Here is a 26,386-nt window from a genome sequence, read left to right as displayed (position 1 = left end):
AGTTTGAAAAAAGTCAGTCTTTTAACAGTGAGCAGTGCTTCACACTCTTTGTGCTCACTAAAAGACTGAAAAAATTTGACTAAAACAAAATGCCTAGAAATTGAGTGCTTTGCTTTTCAACCTAAGTAACGCCTAAGTTATGAAGAAATTACCATCTTCCAACTTACAACCCTGSTCTTTCCTAGACAGTGTTAAACCTTAATCTAAGTTTGAGCTTTCAMAGAGCAATTATTTTCAAAGCTCTGGCAAAACACCATCTCTGTTTAGTACTGAATTACAGTTCCTTCCTCTTCGCAGAAAAATAACTCAAAGACAAATAAGCAAGCAACCATGAACTAGAAACGTTGTATACACTTTTGTATATGTAAAAGCACACATAAGCAACTCTAATAGGGTAAAGAAGAGCATTAGTCTTGTGTGAAAGTTATCTCAAAGTTACTACATATCCACAACAATCCACAACTTCACAAAAACATCAAACAGTTTATAGAATTCCACTTAACAACATAACATGTTTAACTATAGACRGGATTACTTTAGGCATAATACAGACAAAAATTAATGACAGTCCTTAGGTGTCAGAACCATAGGCTGTGTTCCTTGTACATAGATATTTAACCCATTCACTTTTCCCAAGTATCATCTGTTTCCAGTCTATTGTAGATCTAYTTTGAGGATGAAAGCTGAGCATATGCAACAAGCCACCCTAAATTTTATATTTATTTTTATTATGGTATTTATTAAGTATTAGTATCAAATACTATTCTAAAATATTAAAGTATTTTTTCTTAAATAAAGAGGAAGGAGAATTGGACACAAAAAAGAAAATACCTATTTATAATACTCTGATTATCTGGAATGAGTTATCAGAATTTAAAAAGGCAATTAGAGTTTCATATGCATTAATAGTCTGTAATATACATACACAAAATTGTAGCACAGAGGCATTCTCAGAAGTCAGCAAGTGCTTCTAACCTCATGCACTGGTCAAAATCCCACGTATTACTTGATGATATTTTCAATTATCAAGAGAGAGGAAGGACTGCTTTCCAAGCACAGGCCACCACTTACCTTAAAAGTCAAACTGAAACCACAACTACACTTTTAACAGAGAGAACAGAGTACCTTTCCATGCAATCCAAGAGGTCTATGATTTCTGATCTTCCAGAAAAATGAAGACAAATACTGTATTACTCGTCTATGCACCTACATGATTTATTTCAACTAGATAATAACGTGGGATATCTCAGACTGATTTTCCAAGGCATTTGTTACATGAGTCATCTGGTTTTAAGAAATATCCTTATATATAAGCCATATCCTTTGCAATGAGAGCTGACTGTAAAATAGGTCAGTGTGTAATGAAGCATGTCTCTGGCTTATGCTTGCCAGAAAAAAACCCAAATAATAATTCATGACAAGAGTACCTTATGGAGATCCAAAAGAAAGGCACAAACCCTTACCTTGACAGGAAAGCTACACTTGCCAGTACGAACGCCTTCTTCATCAGTCTGCCACTGATGAGGCCTGCTGGCCTCTGGGACATAGACATCTTTCTTTCTCCTAAAGCTTTGCCGTAATTTGTTCATTTCTCAGATCTTCACGTCCTAGAAGAAGAAAAAAAAGAATGCTGCCAATAGGCACCAAACACACATTTAGCTACTTGGGGTCAACCACGATCATGACAAACAACCCTGTGGAAAACCTGAACTTTTGCAAAGACGAATGGAAAGATCCATGTAAAGAAACTATTTTGGACACAGATTTCAGAGAAAGATGGATATTCATTTCCAAATGGAAAACACAAATCCACATTACTTGTTTAACATTCTTACACAAGAAACTGAAGCATTAGACCCCGGTATACCAATTATTGGGAGCATAAGKTTATCTAAAATAGCTGATGGAATAAGCTCTGAAGAGTGATGCACATAAAATCCTGCCTCTCCAAATTTAACCCCCAATCTAAAGACACCAAGCAGGACACCAAAAGCAAAAGCTCCCAAGGCACTCATGCAAGGCAAGGATTCATAGTTCTCAAATTGCTCATAAGATCAGGAGCTTGTGCTGTTCTTTAAGGACTGGAGATAGGTTCATGCTTTTACTGACAGAAATAGTCCAGCCCTTGCTTAGTCTACTGGTAGAATTCTTATGTTTAAATGAGAAATACACTTCTTCAAAAGGTGAAGACAGTTCTGCAAATACACTTTTGAACCCTAAAATTCAAAATTTGTATATGCTATTCCTTTATGTATCAATTTCTATATACAATCCAATCTACATATTAAACATGCTCACCTTTACTAGATTCAAACTACAATTAGCCAAGAAGCTATCAGAGAAATTACTAATAAAAAGACTCAATATTCAGCTTAAGAAGTAAAATAATGTGGGATACAAAGTGGGGAATACTGGAGACATATGAAAGGCTTCTTGAGATTTGGCCATCTTTTCTGAAAAAGCTTTCTTGCAACTATGACATCTCATTTTGATAGAAAAAAGAGATGCTGCAGAACGCAASGAAACAAATCTAATTGGGTTATATGTGTTTATTTCCCATTAGCATAATAAACTACAGAATATACATATTTACAAGTGTCAATAGCTGGCCTTTGAATGAAAGCTGCTTCAGAAGCAGTTGGAACACCATTTTAAACCTTAAAAAGAACTAGTATCTTCCAGTCAAAGCTATTTGACATAGGTGAGAAAAAATCAACACATTCATGCTTGTGGTATCTGACATTTAGGAAGTTTAAAGTCAAAATGCAACTATTTYAAAGCTGAACAAAAGTCAGAAATTAAAAGCATTATAGAAAATCACTGCCCACCACTAACTAGAAAAACTAAATTGTTTTGTATCTCATGGTGAACTTTAGCCATTCCAAATAAGAAAAGGTGTGAGTTTTGTTACCGACTCACTAAAACTTCTTTCAGCAACTGTTATTTTCTTCCTCAAGCAGCAGACATTTAATTAAGTCAGTTACTATTGTATCTTAGGTGCATGATACTGGCTTATTTCTCCAGTATCTTCTATCTTTCCATAATCTGYTAAAAGAAATATTCTAAGGTATGTAATAATTTAAAGATATACCTACGGATAAAGAAAAACCACTATATCACTGGGACTGGGAAATTTAAGTGTGGTGATGTTAATTGTTTAAGTGCAAATAAGCACAATACTCMTATGCAGGTTCAGTGGCATTTGAATTCCATTATTCCTGGTCTTGCAGCATTCTGGGGCATTCCTTCAGCATATGGGATAATTCCTGAAATTCTTCTACATTAGAAAATAGCCACACCAAACACCACTTTTGCAGCGAACACCATGCTCAAAGTTGCTTGATGAGCATTGGAAAGCTACAAGATGTGCCATTCTGAGCAACCCAAATCCAAATATGTAAATTAAATGAAGGGTTGAAAGCGCAGCAAAGGCTATAGGCAACTGTCCCCAGTGTGTAGCTAGAACAGCCATGAGGTCTAACAAACAGCGTAAGTGCAGGGATGGGAAATTGCTGAAGAATTCTCAGTCACAATTACCTAGTTATAAAGAAGTGTTAACTTCATCCTTTTGTAGCTAGAAATTATTTTACCTAACTAGTAACAAAGTATTTTCTTGAATTTACTTGAGCRGGTTTAGAGATTAGAACATATGTGCAAAATAAAAAACATGCACATTTCTTACRACTCAAGCTGAGGCAGCTCTGTTCTGCTTTCAGCTGGGACAGAGTTGGTTTTCTTCCTAGTAGCGGGTACAGTGATGTGTTTTGGATTTAGGCTGAGAAAAATGTTGATAACATACTGGTTTAGTTGTTGCTAAGGAGTGTTTACACTACATCAAGGTCTTTTCTATTTCTCACCCCACCCTCCCATTGAGTTAGTTGTGGGGCACAAGAAGTTGCAAGGGGGCACAGCTGGGACAGGCATATCCCACAGCACACGGCACTGTGCTCAACATGTTAAGCTGGGAAAAGAAGGAAGGAAGAGGGTACATTCAGAGTTACAGTATTTGTCTTCCCAAGTAACTGTTGTGTGTGATGAAGCCTGGCTTTCCTGGGGATGACTGAACAYCTGCCWGCCCATAGGATGTAGTAAATMAATTCCTTGCTTTGCTTGCCTGTGTGGCTTYTGTTTTACCTATTAAAATGWCTTCATCTCAACCCAAGAAGTTTTCACTTTTGCTCTTCCGATTCTTTCCCCCATCCCACCAGGAAGAATGAGCAAGCAGCCAGATGAGGCTTAGCTGCCATCTGGGGTTAAGCCATGACACTCCTCTATAAATACAGCTTCTTYTTCATTTTACAAGCTGTAAGCCATTTAAAAATCTCAGAATGTGCAAATGCAATTCTCAAAAGTTTTAAGAGGAGTTGCAAGATTTCTGTTCTCCATCATGGCTTAGAAAGGTATTAYAGCAATATCAGTTATTTGTTTTATATATTTTGTTTTACAAACTGCAGGCAGAGGACTCTATCCATGAGTCTAAAAGAATCAGCATTTCAAGGGAGACCATTCAATCACCTTGGGCAGGTGACACGTACTGCAGCAAATCTCTACATGCACCTCAGCTCATAAAGGCACACACCCACTCTTGTCCCTGCTACAGACTGGCAGTTCCACAGCACGATGAGCAAAACCACTGCTCCAGCTGCTCCAGTGAAAAGTGCAGGAATCTGGTCAGCACATGGCTCACAGCCCAGCTGCCTGACCTTGCACTCCAGTTAGGGACAAATGGGCATAGATACTCCATTCTGCCTAAAGGGGCAACAGACTCTTAAGCTGACACAATTAGATGCAGTAAGGCTCATGTGTCCGTTTTGAAGTTCTCAAGGTAACTCTGAATCTCAAAAACTTCAGTGCATAGCAAAGCAAGGACTGAACACAGCACACAACCACTGTACCACTTGTGAAAAACCACAGTCTAATTGCCTTATCATAACATTCGCTTATGCGAGCATTCTGTTGCACTTCTTCCTCCTGGGCATTACTGTTGCCCATGAGACTGGCGCCTTACCAGACATTCATTCTGACCAGGAATCTCAATCCACAGGGGAGGTTAAGAATAGGAGTTCCTCAGCTACATTTTGTATGAGAAGCTGAAGTGGCATTTTGCCCGAAGTATTTCCTTTTCACTGAAAACCAAACCCATTTTCCTACATGTTCTAATTTTGAGGTCATGTTGGCAACAAAGGGTTTTAAAAATAGCTTATTCTATCTGATAGAAATGCTGACAAATAGCAAAATTAATTTCTGGTGAGGCAACCAGCAAGCTCTCTTCAATGGCCACACTTGGGTTTTCTGAAATGTCAGATTTATGAGTAGGTTGCAAAACAGTATATCCTATAAATACCTAATTTACTGGCAACATGCATGTCAGGCCAACATAACTAGAGCTGTCATCCGATGGGAAAGTGTTAAACAGAACGATTCACACAGGCTGAATATTTGAGGATTCAGGAGAGAAGCACATGAATTGCTACAATTAAATCCTGAAATTTCTACTATTTTGTCTGGAACTCAAAATCTCTGCACAGAAGCTCCAAAGACAAATGAGTGAGCATTTTCTACTTGAATTCTTTGCAGAACATTTCACATTTCCATGCAAGCCTGCCAGAACAGACACCAGCCTAGCCTGCAATAGCTACCAGAGTATTTTCTACTAAACTGACAGAATCATTGGTACTGTMAAAGTTTGATACTGTGGTTTGGGATTATGTAAAATGAAAGTTATTAGTCTCTGACATTTTTTTTATCTAGCAACTTATTTTTGTCCTGTAATTAGAAATACCTTAAAATCACCCAAGAATAGACAAACTGAAACACCAAAACCTTTATTCCCTTTTTACTTTTACAAATTCAGCTTGGCCCCAGTGAAAGAGGAAAATGGASACTTTGAAGATAAACCTAGTGAAAAGCCAAATAGGGAACTCAAAATCTAATTAAATCACAAAACGTAACATTGCATCAGAGACAAACTGCCTACAAAGGCTGAAAGCACTGAGCCTTCTGGCAAAATGAGGAAACAGTCACTCTGGGTCCTGATACATTTCAAGATTATCTTACTACAGAAAACTGAGTATCTGAATGGTCACGCACCCTGAAGGAAAAAAAACAAGCAAAACAGACCCCAACAAAACAAAACAGACCCCAAYAAAACAAAACCACCMACACAACATGAAAATCTCCATTAGTTTTGGAATTCAAGAGGTAAGACTAGACATTAGACCATTTCCCAAAGCACCTACCTACTAAAGCTATCAAAATGACACGTGAACTTCTAAATTTATGCTGTCATTTATTTTTATGCAAATTTATGCTTTTGGAAACAGAGCTCCAAAGGCAATTWAAGGAGAGTTTGAGCACCATCGTTCTTCTGACCACCAGAAAAACTAACCTTTACACCTCTGACAGTCCACTGACAGTTAAGGGGCAGAGTTGTCAAAAACAACAGAGACAGAAACAACACTGTCATGGATAAAAGTGCATGTTGAAGCACTCTTGGCTTCACTGCCTTGTGCAGCATCAAGTTATGKCTGCAGAACAAATTACTGCAAGATAAACCAGCATGTTAATTCATGTCTTGTTAGCTGCTCTGCTGTACAAGTGTGTTCACTTTTTACCCTCCAGTGAGCACAAGCCAGCAATTTACCCTTCAGTGAGAGATGGGTAAGCTTTCACATTAACTGAAGTTAGACCAGGAGGAAGCTGCTGATGTTGCAAATTTAGAGCTTAGCTTTGCAAGAGTTTACCCATGTAACCATACCTTTAGATAAGCAGTTCGTTTACACTGTGCATAGATGCTTCTTGCAGAGCAGTTGCTGCTGCAGGGAATCCAAACTACAGAACCTGCAGAAGGATAATGTGGTACCTGAACTGCATGCATAAATTCAAGTGGTTAGATTTTAAGCTAGGGTGTACTACGTATTTCAAACTAAGCAACCACATACAGTTTCAACACTGAGGACAAAGAAACAGCACAAACACATTTTTTATCTTTCTTCTGAACCCTAGCCTTCACAAAGGTTATTTAATCTGAATTCAGGTATCCAATACCTTTCCTGTTTGCAATGGAAAAGGACAAAAACGGGTATTAGGGGTTCTCAGCCAGTTTTTTAAAACCATTCAGAGGGTTTGGGATTACTTTCTGTTTTCTTTCAGAACTTAATACTGTTTCCTATTTACTTAAGCAATTTAGAAAAAAAAAGGAAGACATGGGTCAAATGAGGGCAAAGTACGCTCTGCAGYGTGCAACAAATACAGAGTACCCAGGGGCAGAGGGAACACCCCCACACACACACCCTGCCCAGCATACACACCCCCTCATCCCGAGTTCCATCCTCATGATTTGTAGTACAAAGTCCTCCTACAWGCCTGAACCACTAGGAATAGTATTGACACATGAACAAAATTCCTAGAAGTATGCACTTCAAACAGCAGGGAAATACAGTTTTAACTCTAAAATTTACAAGCCTCCACATAAAACTAATTCAATTAAGTTGATACTATCAGATTAAGTAATATAAAAGAAAAAAGTCTTATTCACACCTGTATTGCCTTCTGGCCACACAGAGGTGAGGTTTAAGCATCTGCTCCCTCTGTGCTCTTCCCCAGTGAAATACACCTAATATGGCTAAAGCGCTGAGCCAAGAAGAGCCTGAAACCCAGAGCAAAAACCTCATCCATCTCTAACATGTTTTTCTCTCATTTCTTGAAATAAGCTTTCTGAATGAGGATGCATTTCTCCGAGCAAAGCTACCTGATATTGCAAACCTGTGAGAAAAAGCAAATAATCGTAATCTCGCTGAAAAATGTGTTTTACCTAACTTACCTACTAGGAAAAAACACTCCAGAAACATCCTTCCACATTGCTGTGATGATCTATATCCTTAGAAAACTCAGTGGCTCTGAGTTCTTGTGCAAGTACAAYCTGGTCACAACCTGTCCACAGATTCATGTTTAACAGCTCTCTTTTGAGCATTATAAAAACCTGAATCTTTTTATGAAATCCACAATGGTCTGCACCAGGACATGCGAACAGCCTACACTTCCATATTGCAGATGAGTATTACACATTGCCTTTTTTTCAGTAAAATAGAGTTCACTGCTGGCACTTGAATATTATTGTAGATTTTGGCTATAATCAGGACACGAGGATATCAGCAAGGAAATATGCATGTTTYAAGTAATTTTCTTGGGGTGAGATTTGGGCTTGGCAGGCTTACCTGCAGTACAAACACAAACTGAAGYGGTTCAAAACATTTAGATTTCTTTTGCTCTCTAATGTGTAATTTAAGTCCCCAAATTTAAGATGACAATGTAAGAACAYTTCATTTACAAAAAAAGAGACAAGCTAGGAAAGCAAGTTGATTGCTGCCAAGGTAAATAGTCTGTCCCTGCCTATTATGATGCTGCCAGGATGGAGTTTTACTTCTCTGAAAAAATCCTTATTAAGCATTGCTGCTAAGCAAATGCTCTCCCCTCCTCTCCCACTTACACAGTACAAACACATGTAATGTCCTATCTCTCCAAGCCTACTGTAAAGGTTAGCCAAAACTTGCTGCAATTGCCCTGCAACAGCTTTTCTGCAATTATTCACCAGCACAAGAACACAGAGTACCCTTATCTTCTAAGGAAGAAAAGGTCACCCCATGTGTCAGATTCTGAATGCAGAACTTTGAGCCTTTTTGTAAGTTTAGATCCCATAAAATCTAATTAAATCCAGCACTGTCACACTGAAGCGAATGAAGCCATGTACCCGTATGAGCATGCTCACTAAAACGTTAACAGCTCTGTTTCGCAATCCAGGCTGACTAACCACATTATTCACCACATGGCTTTGCAACCCGTTCACCCTTTCATTACCCAATTAACATCTAATAATACAATACTACAAGTAAGCATTCTAAGTCATCAAAATTTTCATAAAGGTGAAGCATTTCTTCATTTGTTCAGCCAGCAAACACATTCTGTCATTGTTATTATCAGTTGTTATTATTATTATTATTATTATTATTCAGGGTTCCAATTAAGGGATTTTTTCTGGTTGTCGATAAAGCACTTGATACATAATTAAAACTCTATTGAAACAAGAACACCAGCTATAGAAAACTCACCTTTCAGCAGTGAAAATAATATTTAGATCATACTCTGAAACCACAGCAGAAATGGCAACCTTAAACTCTTTACATAAGACCAGAGATCAGAGCTGACAATAATGTCTCTGACAGCATTCTCAGAAATTGCAATGCACTGTCATCATAAGATGTGAGGTACAAAACATCCTCTCAAAACCACCAGATTTTTTGCTGTCTTATACCTGAACTAAGGTACCATGTTAGCAAACCACAACTCTTTCCAGAGCACTTGACAATTCTATCTGCACCACGGATGACGTGGAAGAAGGGGAAAAAACAATGTTATGACTGCAACATCTTACTGGCAAAAGCCAGAGTTAAACAAGAATTGCAGACAGTTTGCGAAATATCAGGAAATGAAATAATGAACTGCACTCTAACACACTGCTGTCCTAAAGCTCAGGACTTTGTAAAAAACACTTTTCAAACATAAATACCCTGCAGCAATTAAATACAGTACTCAGTATTCCACAATGYTATGCAACAGAAGTATCACCAAAGTAAACATTCAGACAAACTGTCACAAAAATACAAGTTTGATCATTGCAAGGCACAAGTTATTCCTAGAGATATGCAATGTTCTTTCTAGAAGATGTAGGATAAATAATTTGCCTCTCACAAACCTGTGCAATTCAGCAAATAAAAGAAAGCAAGCCTCATTTTCTCCATCAATAACTATTCTAAAACAAAYGTCAAAATTCATCAGACACCACAACTGCAAACTCTGACTGTGGTCCTATACAATATGCTAAGAGGTTTAAGAGCAGATATATAAGGCAGTAATCCCCTTGTTTTGTAGGCTCACTCTAAAAATACCCTGCAGACTGTCAGTCACTAATGGAAAGAAGGTCTCCTCAACACTTTATGTGATACAAAGTGAGTTAAATTATATGATCTATAATAACTGAAAATAAATATAAGTTTAGCAAAGAAACACTAGCTATGCCTTGTGGAAAACAGTTCAAGTAATTCYGCTCTGCAGCTCATCAGCACACATGTGAATAATTTTAACTAACTAAGCCACATCTTTTCCAAGTGAATCACTTACATTTAGGGCAGCTAAATATCAGACAACTCAACGACTTTCAAACATGAACACCTCAGTTTAAAAGGCAGCTTTACAAATACATGCTGAATTTCAAAATGAAATTAGGTATAAAGGAAAGTACAAAAAGGGATGAAACAGCCAAAAAATATGTTCTTGRATCACTCAATTCCCTGAACTGCAGCTTGAATTTATATATGTCAAACCTAAAAAAAAACAGAAAATAAATGCATTTTCAAAATAAAAAAAAAATCTTTTACAAGTAAAGTAAGTATCTTTTACTGGTAGATCAATCACAAATCTCAGGTTTTTACACTGGACTTACTTCAGTAGGACCTATGAGTATTTTACAAGGAAATAATCAGTGTTGACTAGGCAAGGCCAAACATCTGCTGCTTAGTACTAGACAGGGTCGAATATAAATCAGTCAATCATATCTTTGTGCTGTTGACCTGATCACTGTCTACTTACTATGAGTTCAGAAACATACAAACATTTACTGTATTTTTTGGTTCCAACTCTTAGGGTAGAACAGAAGTAGACCAAATAAGCTATAGACCCAGAGCATGCATTTCAGGAAAAAAATGCACTCTAAACCAGGTTACTAGGAGGAAATATTTTAGCAGTTATTTTAAAAATATACTTGTTGTCATAGTGAAGCTTTACCCTTGGTTCATACACAATATCTCACAAAAGTGAAAACCAACGCATTTTGGACAACTGATCCTGCAACACTGCTCTGTACCAGCCCACARCAGTCCAGGTGACCCACATTATGGAAACATTTGGAACAACAAGCCATAAATTTGTATCAGCTTTATGAGAAGTCTTCAGTAGGAATGAATAGYAGCGCTGCTGAGTCTGTCAGCAAGTAGGGTTGAGGTACAGAGAAACTAGGTAAATACACATGAGCAATAGCATGTTTAGACACAAAACAGAGGGGTAAAATATCACTCCACCAAAACCAGTGATATTTACTCCATTCGTATATGCTCGCAAAAGAAAACAGTTTACAGGTGATGCAAAATGTTCTGGAATAGAYTAAACTGATTTTAGAAATACAAGATCACCTCACAAGAAGAAATTATTCTGTAATAAAAACAGCAGAGAAACGCACACAGAACAAGGTTTAAAAAGCCACCTAAATTATAAATAACAATGAATATGAATTCAGCTATCACCATTGTCTAGGAAAGAGCATAACTGATGTTTAGTCCTCTAAAAATTTAACAGTCAAATAAGCAAACAATGGTCAGAATTATTAAGAAAGGAGAATAGCAAAGCCAATAAAATGCCACAGCATAAGACCAGACTGCACTCAGCTTCAATACCACATAGTTCTTGCAGTTAATATACCCTTGCTGAAATGAAACTGAAAGGTGCAGAAAAGTAACAAGGATAAGGAGGATAACAAGGAACATCTTCTGCACAAAGACAGATCAGATACATCAAAGGTCTTCACCTCAGAAAAGCAATTTTCTAGTGGAGAAAGCTAAAAAAACTATAGTATCRTAATGATAAAGAACTAAAAGGGAATGATGATTTTCCAGTTCTTATGTTGTAGAAACTGTGGAAAAACAAGAGAACTCTCTAGAAGTCCAGGTTTCAATAAAAGAGTATTTCTCTTCATTATACAAAATTAACTAGGACAATTCCTAGCTCTGGGTAAGTTTAAAAGCTAAAAATATAAAGGAATGTTAAAAAAAAAAAAAAAAAAAAAAAAAAAAAAAAAAAAAAAAAAAAAAAAAAAAAAAACAAAAAACAAAAAAACAAAAACAAAACAAAAAAACACACAGTTTAATTATCTGAACAAAACTTCCAAAGATTATTGGAACCTATAGTGAAGGTGCAGCTTTTCAGTGGGTGATTCACTGGAATCACCCAGTCCAATCTGACCAGCTGTGAAGCCTTACTTCATGTCTTAATCTCCTACTCTTCCCCAGGATCCAACACTGACTGTGGAAACGACAATGACTGTGCTATGGAGCCTTTGTTGTGAAGCAGCACAACTGATCAAGCTGATGTCCAGCTGGCCACATCTCCATGTTGCAGCTGTCACCGCACCACAGCAGAGYTGTTCACACCCAACTGCCCCAGCACCACCAAGAGCTGGCTCGCTACGGTGGAAAGGATCTCCCATTCCCAAACACACAGAAGCAGAAGTTTCAATAGCTCAAGACATTTAAATTATATGAATTTGTGTATTTCAGACAGCTCCCAAAATTTGAATTATTTGGCAACAAGCCAGGGGTGTGCTAGTCAATCTCRATTATGAAATGAGAATTAGTTTAAACTGGCACGAAGTGTGTCATTCACWCGGTGACAGATGACTCCTTGTTACACCATGACTGCATTGGGCCCAAGCACTCCAGTCAGTCACTGCYTGGCAGCTGTTACACGGCAGCTCAAGACCCTTCAATCGCTCCCATCCTCCACAGTTAARCATAATTAAGTCCCTCTTATCTCTCTGTTTTCTTCAGCTTGTTCACGCTAAATCAACCACACTTTTGACTGCAGCCAATGCAAAGAAGAAGGAGGGCAAATGACACAAAACGGTATTTTTAGTATTAATTTATTACTCAAAGTGAAATTGTGAAGCTTTGCGTCAAGYTTTTCTGAAAAATGGCAGGTTTTAATAATAAAAATGAGCCCAGAGAAAAAATACAGTCATTTTTGCTGGCTGTCAGATTATGAGAAAGTAATTTTATCATCCCTCACTAAGCCTAACAACAGAAAAAGTTCATTTTCATGTAAAAGATGGGCAGAATCTTTTTAGAGAAGTCACTCTGGTGTCCAGCATAGCTACTGYGGTTGATTTCTAAGAACATAGAGTAAGATTAGTGTATAGAAAATTTTTTAGAGTAGGAATTAATATTTACATTTGTACACCTGTCCAATGCAAGTTTTGAGCTGTTCTGTAACACTTTCCTCATAATAACTCCTTGCAAAACACTACAAMGAACTAACAGATTTCCTAAATACATCTGCTTATCAAATCTAATCAAGCTAGCTTAACAAAGCTAATCAAGCTAGCTTAATAAAGTTAGATACAACCTATACATTCTTCTAAATACACAGAATGCAATGCTTTCTGAATTCCCTCACCAGTTAAATACCTTTAAAAATATTTTGCATCCTCTAGTCTAGCGTCTAATACAAGCCACATGTTTCATSACCCACAGAAAAACTCACAAAACATTTAAGGAATCTGTCACCATAGTCCCTATAAGAGGTGTCTAAACAGAGAATTCCAATGCAATTCCAGCTTTCTGGTACCATTTTGTATACAACTAGCATTCCTTATGATGACACAGCACATAAAATCTCACTTCGTGCCTAATGTTTCCCACGTCCACTGTTTCCCATGTTTGCTGACTGCAAAGCCTTAAGACCTAAGCACAACTTCAGCAATTTCGAAAATCATATATAGCAATATAACAAAAAGAATATTTTATAAGCATTTAGCTTCATAAAATTCTGATGCATATAATTTTGGGAAAAAACATTCCCCAAAYCAAAGTGTAGTAGAATCAGTTACCAGAAGAATGTTCATATGACAGTAGCAAGAATATATTCACTTSGTGACTTTTTTTTTCCTCCTTCAGATTCTGCCATAGCACTTCTCTTAAAAACCCTCTCTCTTGAAGCTATGATCMTGACTCCATGGATATTAAAAACAAAAAACAAAAAGCACAACCCTATGGGCTGAAGAGAGATGATTAAGTCAAGACCAATAGGGGCTACAAAAGGTTTCATCTGAGAATTTATGTCATTTCCTCCCTGTACCTCACAAGACAGTGGCTTTTTAGATAATTTCAAGCGTTACTTGTAAAGAGCAAGCCCACAATCTGGAATTATTACACCATTATACCAATTTGCAACAACTCCAGTCAAAGCTGGATTTTTCTTTGTTCATGTCAACAAACCTGAAGCTTCTCACACCTATGCAAAACCCTTTCATCTTACAAATTTCAATTTTTGTACATTATCAGTTGGGGGTAATAGGGGAGAGGAGGAAAGGGGTGATCTTTATGGAATTAAGTGATAAAAGGATAAATCAATCAGTCTGTAGTTAAGGTTTGGGTTTTCTGGAAGAACTCCAAGTCAAGTTTTTTGTATCTGCTCTTACAAACAGATGCATACTTCCCTCCCCCACTCCCTCTTCCTATCACTTGGCATTTAAAGCCTTTTGCTTATAAGGATAGTAATGTTGGTCTTCATGCAGGCAGTAGACAGGAATCAATTGCTATTGCTACAAAATCTCACAGGCACTGTTTCTTTTTAAACACTGATAACAATCTCTCAGACACTTCCTTCCACAGAAGCCACCAGATTTCATGATCACTAAAATTAGTAATGCATTATTTTTGACCAGCAATAATGTATTATGAATCCACAACTACATGCTCTGAGAACTGTCACATAAAGCTTGAGTAGTCAATAAATCCAGGGGTTCCTCTCCAGACTGATTTTTTTTTTACTCCCATTAAATTCAGTGAAGAGAAAAAAAGTTCAGTTATACATACCCACTTTAAGTATACCTAACAATGAAAATGTATTTTTTTAAATAAGTAACTGTATACATCCAAAGAGATGGTTTCTACCCTTTTCACCTAAATCAAATGAMTAATTAGAAAATTCCTTCATGATAATGAAGATTTTTTAATGCAAACTTTAAGAAAGAAATTGGAGCCGTATGTTCATTTCTCTAACAAACTAGTAAAAATATTTGATCTTTCTAAGACCACAACAAGATTTTAATTTAATTTTTTTAATTTTTACTGTTTTACCTGTAAACAGTATTTAAACCAGTTAATCCAACATAACATTGGGGCAGAGGGGAGCGGGAAAAGGTGTCTAAGTGAATCTCATGTCACTACCTGAGACAGACTGTTCCAAACTTGTAAAACTGCTTTACCTRCTAAATGAACTGCAAGAATTCACATCAGCATTTTACATTCTAGTAAAAATCAAGTCTATGGTAACTGAGAACACAGGTCAAGTCCTTTGCTTAGAATATAATGGATTCAGACTTACTGCACCACCTTCCTGGTGATAAAATAYTGGGATCTTAATTAAACTTTTTCCTGTTAGCTTTCTCTTCCCCGTATTAACTGTGTTAGCATACARGTTTTATGATCTCTTTCAAGATCAACACAGAATTACTGCTACAAAAAACAATCATGCATTAAAAGCCAGAACAAGTCTTTGCATGTGTCTTTTCTTCACAAGTCGTACTCAGATCTCAAAATGAGTATTAACAAAAAGGCCAGAATGGGCATTTTAATGCAAACAGTTTAAAATAACCTTTACACAGCAATGACAAACCTCCACTGAAATGGTAGAATCTTGAAATCAAGACCAGAAGTGTTCCCCTATTCTTAGTCAGTAAGACATAGACCACTTACTAGYGAGAAGAAGTTTAACCAASTACTTTAACARTTAACCAGTAACACATTAAAAGACRAAGTTAAAAYATRCATCTCTAAATGCCAGTGCTGCCTTTCAGGGTCCCAGTGTGTCTATACAAGGAGCTAAGACTATCCCCTTCTTCCATGAATACCCAAATCCCATAAATATTCACAAAACTTCTGACACACCATTCCACAGTTCTCCCACCTAACTGATTCTAAACTACTGTGTTTAGCCCCAATCTGTAAATAAATGGTCAAATTAAGATTATGATCATGAAAAGTGCTTCTATTTCAAAAGTTTCAAATGAAATTATAATTACAAGCAATATATGCTCAATTAAATCGGAAACATCTAAAGCCWTTGGTAAAGTACATTTTGTCAGCTAAGGCTGCTAAGAACTACAGAAATATTGCATATTGTAATGCAGTTGAGCACATATTAATTCTCTTTAGAATAAGCTGCCAGGTGAGACATGGACAAAAAGACRAAGGTGTTCACTATTCAAATAAATCAAGCTTTTGGGCATCTTGTTACAGTTGTTCAAACCCAGGAAAAAGTACAGTATTAACATCACCTTGAACTAGAGAGGTAACTAGTTTTATTGCTCATATAGAAATTACCTTCCTTAACCCTGTCATCATCTTAAGCAAAGTAGGATGCTGTCTGTCATATGTGGGATCATRCTTTTGCCTCCTTCAGAAGGTTAAATGAATTCCACAGCTACTAGCAGGTCATGCTATCCCAGAGGGAGATCAGGCTGCCCAGGAGTCAGTACAGGACTACACACACAGGGCTGCCAACAACAGAGGCAATTCAGCAGCTCCRGTGATTCCAACAATCCTCACAAACACACCAGTCCGAGTGGATGACCTCAGCCAGACTAGAACTGTGAAACCCACAGATGTCTCTCACCTTTCTAAATCAAGTATTGTTCACTACAGTAAAGCCGCTACAATGATCTGTTGCACACACTGAGTTTGGTGGCAGAGAGTCCCAAAAAGTCCACTGCCCATAAGTAACACATGCTGAAAAACCACAYGGCTGCAATAGCCTCTTGAATCGTACACTGGCTGTCATCTTCCCACCTTTAAACTGCTTAACAAAGGAACAAGTCCAACAGGAAATAATGRGGAAAATTTATCTTCATTCTCAAGTCCATCAGAGCAATCAATGAAGCCTGAAGCTCAGCAAAGACAGAAATACCAACTGATGACCCTGAAATCTTGCACCCAAAAGAAGTCTTTYTACATCTGCAGCATGGTGCACTGCTACCAGTTACTCCTCAAAAACCAGACACAGCACAGAGSAAGTGGCAGAAAGTAAGCAAGGCATCACTCACTCGAGTTTTCCCTGAATAATTCAGATTCTACCACTGCCATATTGTGCATTGCCTGCTGATGAATGGACACAATGGCAAAAAACAAATTTCACTCCCTGTATGAATGAGTTGGACAKAGAAGCAGTATGAGCTCTACAGTCAGAGCAAGTAGGAAATCGTGCTGCTGCCCAGGCTGACAGATRAAATCATGCGCTCTGTGTTGTCATCTTGGTATGGAGAACATCACCTTACTTTCATAAAAGACAGCTGCTTCCTGGGGTGGCAACTGAGCAGGGCAATAGCAGATAGGATGAAGAGGAAGGCAGTCCAAAAATGCCTGCAATGGAACAGCTGGCACCCAGCAGCAGGGCAGGCATAATAGRGTGAAAATGATGCTGGATACTGTGCTACCAGATTCACACAACCATAAAGGTCACAACTGTGTTATGTTCACCAGTGACTAGTCACAGAGTCCACCGATTCGAATGGGATCTTGAATAAACTTCATTATTCTGGCAAGTGACTATAGCACGACTACTCCCTTCATAGATCACCATTCTTAACAATATGCCCAGCCTTCCCTTTCTAGGTCCAGAAATGGACTTAGATAAAGTCCTTGAAAAAGTCCAGAAAGCTTTAAAGAAGTAAATCCTTACAGAGTATGCAGCTCTCTCTTATACAATAGGCAGCATAWACGACATTGACAATATTGATAACACCATTTAGAATGCCACCAAAATTATGTGGGAGACAACATCACCTTCMTTCACAGGGAATCAATTATACATTCCTTAACTACAATTCCTCTGTATATTAAACTCTACCTTATTTACCACATTCACAGGAATGGAAGTTACAAGCAGGGGATGCAAATAGTGACTTGGTGACATAGGTACTGAACTAAGGCAGAATGTGAGCTTATTCTACTCTAGGAAATCAGATCTTCTAAGAAATTGGCATAACGTGCCACTGAGATTAGCTCGGTTGGTTCAAGCGTGGTACTAACAACGCTAAGGTTGTGGGTTCGATCCCTCCCTGTATGGTCATTCATTTAAAAGTTGGACTTGATGATCCTTTCAACTCAGCATATCTTGTGATAATCCCTTCTTGATGGCAAATTCCGTAAGAGTCAATCTTGACCACGACCCCTTGAGGACAAGCACTGCCTTATGTGCCTTTGAGATGACCAAAGGCACACRTTTCACTTGGCCAGAAAACGTTAGTGCACATGTCAGAACTTAGAAAATCCACTCAAACTGCACTGTTCTTCCAGGAGCTTTACCAATCTGTTAACTGATAACAACCGGTGTCTTGCAAAAACACATGAACAAAACTCTAGCAAACAAAAAGTTGTMTACAGCAGAATGGCTAAAGACTCTCTACCAGCATTTTCTAGCACTTATAGTACCTCACATTACCTCTTAAAGGACAGATTTATTTCCTAAGGCTGATTGTCCATCAGGTCCACTGTAATTATCTATGTTACAAAGCCACCTTTCCACTCTGCTTATGGCWTGCACTGCATCTTCCCAGCTCAAACTTCACCTCCTGAGATCATCTACACAACAGCACCTTACCTGCAGCTATCTGAAGCTGCACACACTGCACAAACAAACAGCAGGTCCCAAGGCAGTGTTCTCCTCCAGTGGTATTACTTTGTGGAAAAGGAAAGACTTCTCARACAAGAACTACAAAATTCCTCATTTCTCTATAAGAGATCTTTTTCAACATCGTATCAGTCTAACCACTGTAGACAAGAGTTGCTGAAAGCATTTATATAAAGCCTTCCCTTCTAAACACAAGCATAAATTCACAGCTTTGCCATCACTAACACATGAGAAGTTAGATTCCTGTATCACAGAACTTCTATAAAGTAGAAGCAGAAAAAGTCRAGGAGCTATTACATATGTTTCTCTGACCAATTTAGTCTCATGACAGTAAAATTATGCAAGTATCTATAGGCATTTGAATCACATGCCTCAAAAAGTACTGTTGGAAGCCATATTTAAGAGTAACACCAAACTGATATTTTGCAGACATTAGGCAAAGTTAATGAACTCACAAATATGACCCAAAAAGATCAATCATCAATGCAATAACATGTTCCTCAGTTATGCAAACTCAATATTTTACATAAATAAGGCTTCTTCAATGAAATCTATCGATTTGCAAAAGTAGTAACTTCTAACTAACTATTTTCAAGGGCAGCCTACTTTAGTCATTCCTTTTTTATTGAGGATAAATTAACAAGTTCAGAGTTCTTATATTGTTCCCTCACTGTCYATAAGAAAATACTCTACAGAGGAAGGGTCTACATTTGCAAAAATCTGGTTCTCCTTTTTCACTATTGTGAAAAACACCCACTGGAAGTTGACCACCAGCACTGTTTAYACGGGATTATATAAAAACATCTATATAAAGTAGACAGTGCCTGCCCACACAAACCAACTGTACTTCCTCAGCCCTTCCAAGTCTCGAGTCTGTGCGATGACAACACCATTAAGTGACAACAGTTTCCAGTACACTCATATTCACATAGCCTATTGGAAGTTCCTTATCACCRAAAAGGGTTGCAGCCCATGCATCAYGTCTGAAAGCTACAGCGGGCTTTCCCATGTTCAATCATGGTTTTCTTTCCCGTACTTGGCCCTTCTGTTTTCAAGTTTAACTAAAGGCTGAGTCCTGTCTTGGTCCATCATCTTGCATTTTAGAAGCTTCTCGAGATTAAACATTACAGTCATTTTGACTGGAAGTAGACGTCCTGATGTTAGAAGATTAAATTCCCTTAAGCCTGAAACTAAAGCAGAAAGAATAGGATGAAATTCAGTGTACCCTACATTCTAAATCCCAAAGCTGTCAAGCAATCACAACTACACAAATTTTTATTTCCAATATTTTAAAATATCAAGTTAGTAATCTATACAGCCTTTTTTATTCCTCATATAATTTSTCTCTCCCTAAATTCTTACAGAAAAGAAGATCCAAAGATGATGGTGACAGAATAATTTCAGAGTCTGGAATTAAACACTTTTCATAGCCTCTAACATGAACTTCTAAAATGCAACAGGCTGCTGAAACAAAGCCAAGATAACTGAGGTTATCTTGGATTGTCCTACAACCACACCCAGGAATGCAATGCATGCCAAAACTCCACAGTTGGTCACAGCCATGGGCGCAGGAGGAATCACAATGTGCACTGAGTCAGTTTCTCACCACTGGAATAATGCATTGAGGCGGGCTGGCTATAAATACCCAGAGCTGGAGATACAGGAGGAGGTCCGAGCCGTATGTGGGAGACCCAAACACTAATTACATGCCAAGCAACGTTTCAGCAACTCAAAATTATGGAATAAGAGGAGATTCAGGAAATGGCCTACTTTAACGCATACAGCCTGCATGCTCAGAACTCTCATAAAAACAGAGCAACCAAGAAAAAAGGCTGGGGAAGAAATCAGAAATATGGGCTACAGAAAAATTACCCTTGTATATTACATACCAGTGCATACAATCCTGTTATTGAATTTATTTTTCTACATGAAACAAGTAAAATTTTGTGAAAAACCAGATTAACTAGTGAGGCAAAAATCCCAAAAGATCTGACTGACCATGTAAACTAACTTCACAGAACATGCCTAAAATTTTCACAAGCTTAAGATCATATTCACAGATGAACATACATACAGTCTGGTCCGGTTTTGGCAACTGAATTGTCTTATTCCCATTTTTTTTTGGTTGTTTGTTCGATGGGGAGGGAAGGTCCTGCTTTACTAAGATAATTTCTACTTTTCAAAATATTCTCTAAGGGTAAGTGTCTTCTCTACTAAAACGGATTTTGAAGATTTTGTTACTAATACACTCCTCTTCTAGAAGCCACCTTGGACTTACAAAACAATATGTGAATAGAATAAAAAAAATATATTTCACAAGAGTGAAGACATTAAAAGCAAGCTTGTAAATTTTTTTCCTAAAGGGGTTGAGGGGTGGATRGTGCAGAACAGGACTATCTGACATACTAATTTCCCTGATGCTGGAAACAAGGTTAGAAAGCATCCCTAAAATATKTGATAGTCTTGAGGTTCACAGCAGGAGGCTGTATTTCCTGCTGGATAATAATAWTGTGTCGCATGTAAAAATGGCTCTGTCAGTAAAATAAAACCAGCTTCAACATATGAAGCTCTCAGCAAAGCATCTCCTGTTTGAAGGGAGACTCCAGAAGGGACCCAGGGAATTGCAATACGCCAGCAAGAGGGATGACTGAACATCTCTTTAACCAAAGCACTGCAGGTTGATGACCATCATGTGAAGTTAATCTGTGATCACTCTGGTACAAAACCAGAACCTAGGTCTCTGACTCTGATTCTCCTTTATACAATTATTTTGGGAATGGGAAAGAAAAGAAACAATGTACTTTTTATAGATATAGTTACCCAGAGATTATGGGAGCAGGCAATATGTGTCAGTATTCCTGACTAAGTATTATGTTGCAGGTCTGAGAAGAAAAAAATTACAGAAATAACAACTAAAACATGAATAAAAAGAAATTATGTAATCACTGGCACATTTATTGTAATGTGATACCTCACCTAGCTTTTACAGTGACTAATTACTGTCTGGCATCACAGAAGAAACAGATTTTGAGTAGAAGTCTGAATATTAATAGCATCAGCTTAATAAGTATGATGTTTAAAAACCAAATCCAAGCAAGACTCAAGTCTTCAAACCAGAGAAACATTTAAATTTATCTACTAAATACAATGTAAGAACACCAGTGTTTATTTATATTTACATTATAACACATTTTAAAGGTTCAAATTTCAACGTATCAGTAACTAGTAACCTTTTCTGAAACTAGTCTAAGTGGTTAAAGATTCCCCCTATGCATACAATTAGAAGGACTTTTTAAAGATCTCACTGTAATTAAAGGTTTAGGTTGAGATGAGTTCAGAGAACTTGAAAAGAACTTCTACACAACATTCTCAGATACATTAAGACACACATTTAAAAAGGAATAACTTCCTAAGGATGCTCTGCAATGAATTTATAATCTTCCACAGAATCTCTCAAATTTTAAAAAACTCACAAAGGCTTAAGACAACAAGATGTGGTATTCAGTTTCTAAGGAATGATGGGGAAATTCACAAGCTTAGTCCAAGGAATAAACAGATTACACAACCAGTCAAAGAAAGGAGAACTGACAGAGAATATAGTTGTACTTAATGCAAACAAAAGTGCTAACAAATACCTCCTTCAAAAATTTGAATCCAGTCCACTCAGGATATCAAAACCACAAAACATTCACTTTTATCTACAATATTATTGGTTTCCATAGCACTTGACTTACCATTTGAAAAAAAAAAAAAAAGGTCTGTTGTTTTAAGGACTTCACAGATTACTACCCACACAAACTTGGCCTGTTACTACCACAGACAAATAAATCCAGGTGATATAGTTCTTCAAAATTCAGAGCACAAAAAGGCAAAGTTCTGCATGGGAGAGAGAGTAAGGCAAGAATGTAGCTGTGACACAGGCTTCGCTAGACACAGGCTGCACTGAGACACTCCCTGCAAATTCTCTTCACCACCCACATCCCCTCACATTAGGCATCCAGAGGTRACACGCAACAGGAAGGGCCTGGGCAGCCTTAGTCCTGGGTCAGRTGCACTGATACACTTCGGGAATCCTAAACCAACTGCACGTGGCCTCAATGGCTGCATCCAGGGCTCCTAACTCGGATCTGTAAAACATTGCAGCATACATGAACCAAAGCCACCTTCAGCTGCCTTGTTCTGCACAGGTTCGGATAGTACCTGCATCAGTTCTGAGACTCCAGAGCAAACATTTTCTAACATACTACACTCATAATACCTTATGATAACTCTATCAGAAGAAGCACTATATTCTGCYATAGGAACTAGCTCAGCTTACTGTGACTGTCATTTATTGCATTTCACCAGAGCAGCAACTCACACTATCTACGTAAGATTAAAAATATAATCTAGTGAACCCCTTTTATTTCCCCCTGCAGTTAATGTGCTCATAAAGTCCATCTTTCTGTGACAGAGAATGAAAGCTAGTGGTTTTTAGGAGGCARCAACAGTCCTCCACTTGGGTACTACAACTTCAGTGAAACCTTCAGCAACACCCTGCCTTTTCCCTAAAGCCTGGGCAATTTCATCAGTAGGGCGGGCCACTGGAGGTGCCTCATTTCCTCTGCATCTTCAACGTTTATGCAAGGTTTTGCCAGCTCTAACTGTGCTCAGTGATAACATATGAAAACTTGTAAAAAACAACTGAGAAGGTGCAGGGTGAGCTCCAGATAGAAACATTTGGATATGTACAGCGTGTAGTATGTTTAGTTCTACAAACTGAATTGAGTGTTATTTGTGAATCCTATTTTAATTCATGGCATTCAGTTTGTCTTTATGACTGACAGAACTACTTTTCAGCACACACCTATAAAAATAACTGTGCAGAGGCAGTATCCCAAGGTGTACTAATAAGACATTTATGGGCCTAGACAGCAGGAAGGAGCTTATTACTTAATGGAAGCACAGAAGCCTACAATTACACAGTTAAATCCCAATATATGTTTTTTTACAAGATTACAGCTGGAAAGGTCACCTGTCCTGAGACGGAAAGAAGCCAAAAGGCGGAGGAGAGATAAAGGCAGCCAGGAAGACATCCCAGAATTTCTCCCTTCAACTTTGAATTACAGAAATCACTGGTGGTTTTTATCCCTCAACTCCCACAATACATTCAGTCAACATGGCTTACCTAGTCAGTAAAGCCTAGAGCAAATATCCAGAACAAGTATCTTTGGAAAGGGGGTCTACAAATACCTAGAAATACTTTTTTTTTTTTTTAGTATCAGAAAATATACTCCCCCCAATTTGCCTATATATACCATGGTTGTTTGATAGTGGTATATGATAGCTTCTGCATTTTTGTCCATTTTTCTTAAACAAGTTTACTTATTTCTATCATGCCAAGCACAAACTTACACATGTACACTGGACTAAAAGCCGAGAATCATCACTCCCATTTATAAAGCAGAAGGGAAYTTGATCAACCTGAAAAGACGCAGTTTGAATTCCAACCTGAAGTATACTGCAAAATTTACATACATGCCAATTGTGGTTGCCAAGGCTGGGGAGGGGGAGAAGTAACAAGTATTCTTTCATTTGAGAGTCCAAAATTCTTGCAGTTACAGAATTTTAGTGGAGTTTTAGGCAACACTGTCCAACCACTTCCCAAAACCTGAGGCAGCAGAGGTAGTGACTTCAAGATGGCATATTTATAGCACACAGAACCGACATACAACCGCTAATTCTATAATTAAACATAAAACGCTATTATGAACACAATGTCTCTGGCAACGTACCACATTCAGATGGACACTGAAATATCTTTTAGATAATTGAACTCAATCTAATCTGGAGTTGGTATTTCCTGGCCAACGATGACTAACTCTTCTAAACCATCATTAAGTATCAGGAAATACCCACCCCCAACATCCATCACTATCTAAACATATACCAAAGTATCATGTTTTGAACTACTTCACTCATAGACAAATATCCTATAGGCAAAAGCAAGGGGAAGAAAAACCCTTTCCACCAGTCTTCAAGTAACCAATGTACAAAATCAAGTCCYAATAACAAAATGTGAGTTAAGAGCCAGACATCCAGCTCACTTGTACAGTTTCACAACATAACACTGGGCTCTTCCACAGTTAGCTCACTCCCTTCATTCCTACGTAAAAATGCTACCGGAATTAAACTGATCCAAAGAACTACGATGCTTGGGATCAGGGCATAGAGAAGCACTTGGACTAGTACTGCGTACTCTGCRCAGTGAGGACACCGGTCTTGTGCAGCTCTGCTGTGCCCTTCCCTCTCAGCTTCCCAGGTGCACTGCCCTGCTGCCCCCACCGATTCCAGTCCTCAGCAGCCCATGCAAAGAAGAGAAACAGACCAAAGAGCCTCTGTGCAAACTCCAGCCTAAAGGAGAATCCGTGCCTTTTGGTCTCCATTTTCTGTTCCATTAAAAACAGCAGAGGAAAGAAAGGACTTCTTAGCTAAAAACAAAGAGGAAAAGAACCCATGGTAAGTGAAAGACAACATCACATTTATATTCAGGAAGGTTCAGGATCGGACAATTGTTCTCTTCATTTCTGTAGAAACCAAAATTAAAAGCTCTCAGTAGGAAAGTCACAGTTCTAATCCCCTCTTCCCCATGTCTCAGAAAGTAGTAATTGAAAGTTTCCATCCCAGTAGTCAACACATCACTACGTAGTGAATATTAAATCTAACCCAAAGAGACTGTCATGATATCCCCTCCTATCCTTTTCAATCTTTTTTCTTGCCATTTAAAGGGAAAAGACTTGCTTTACAACTGCCACAAGTGCACCAAAACTATTTCTAATTTACTTGGAATTACAGAGTAATTTCATCCCTGATTAAATTGCTAGTTGCTATTAATTACGATTTTTCTGTTAGAATTCTACATACTTAGCTTAAGTTGGCATGTGATTTTCTGTAAGTCAACACTTTTTTATTAAATGCTGAAGTCCTATCAAGCAACAACATTTAAAATTTCCACCTTGAAGCAAATATACAATTTGTGTACCAAGAATGATTTTGCTTCAACAATCATTCTGGTGTGTAGAATCTACTGCCTGAATAAAGCACCTTTTTTTTTTTTTTAATTTGAATATGAAACATCAAACTTCTTATGAAAATTGATATTCTTTCCCAACCCTCTTCCCAAAAGAGCTAACCACTTATCAAACCACTACATTAGATCTTCTGGCAGCTCTTTGAGATGTAATCAGAGATCAGACTTACATTCAGATCCTTGGGGGAAAAAACCACCACCACAACACAGAGCACACAYGCACACAGAGTCCCCTTCATAATTTAATTTTAATTTACAAGGACAGCTCTTTTGCACTCATCTGAAAACATGTTACATGTCAGCAAAAAAATGGAATTCATTTTTCGAGAACACTTTCAGGGCACACTTTTTGGACGAACACCCCCAAAAGCAGCATGCTACACCTGAGAAAATACATTAAACTGCTGGTTCAGAATTTAGTTTGCAAGCCAGTGAGCAAATAAGCCTCATCTGCATTAGCTGGCATGATACCTCTTASATTCCTTCAGTCAAGTAGTTCTTGAAATGTTACAACCATGCCACTGAAATTAAACTAGTGACATTTTTTTCAAACTGGGAAACTTACATAATCAGCAGCAACAGCACAAGTAATCCAGAAGCAGCACTAACTTAACACCAACTCACAGCATTGTAAAGACAGAAGTCAGTTGCTACACAGAAAAAAGTTCACATGAAAGCTTCCGGCCAAAAACAGCTTTAAACACAATTTTAAAAAATCCCTACCAACCCAGTCCTCCAATTCTACTATAAAGGTGTCAAAGTCAGTCTCTATAGATGTGAAGGATGTAAATTAAGAGTCATGAT

The 26,386-nt window shown here is 37.9% G+C and overlaps 1 protein-coding gene across 14 annotated transcripts in view; it reads right to left on the bottom strand.

Annotated features, from left to right (window-relative positions):
* Positions 1 to 26,386, bottom strand: part of NUMB (NUMB endocytic adaptor protein) — a 92,064-nt gene that overhangs the window by 33,158 nt on the left and 32,520 nt on the right. For 13 of the 14 annotated variants that reach the window (XM_057366401.1, XM_057366465.1, XM_057366512.1 and 10 more), the window contains one exon: positions 1,464 to 1,607. In XM_057366401.1, coding sequence (XP_057222384.1) covers positions 1,464 to 1,589 — 126 coding nt within the window. In that variant the 5' untranslated portion in view covers positions 1,590 to 1,607. Of the gene's footprint in view, positions 1 to 1,463; positions 1,608 to 6,757; positions 6,832 to 26,386 lie in introns of those variants that run through there. The other variant, XM_057366416.1, reaches the window with a different exon arrangement.

This window comes from Malurus melanocephalus, unplaced genomic scaffold, assembly GCF_030028575.1.
Source record: "Malurus melanocephalus ecotype Western Australia unplaced genomic scaffold, MMel_1.1 scaffold_2, whole genome shotgun sequence".
NCBI classification, from domain to species: domain Eukaryota; kingdom Metazoa; phylum Chordata; class Aves; order Passeriformes; family Maluridae; genus Malurus; species Malurus melanocephalus.
Note: the sequence above shows the minus strand (reverse complement) of the source record. Positions and strands in the feature narration are given on the sequence as shown.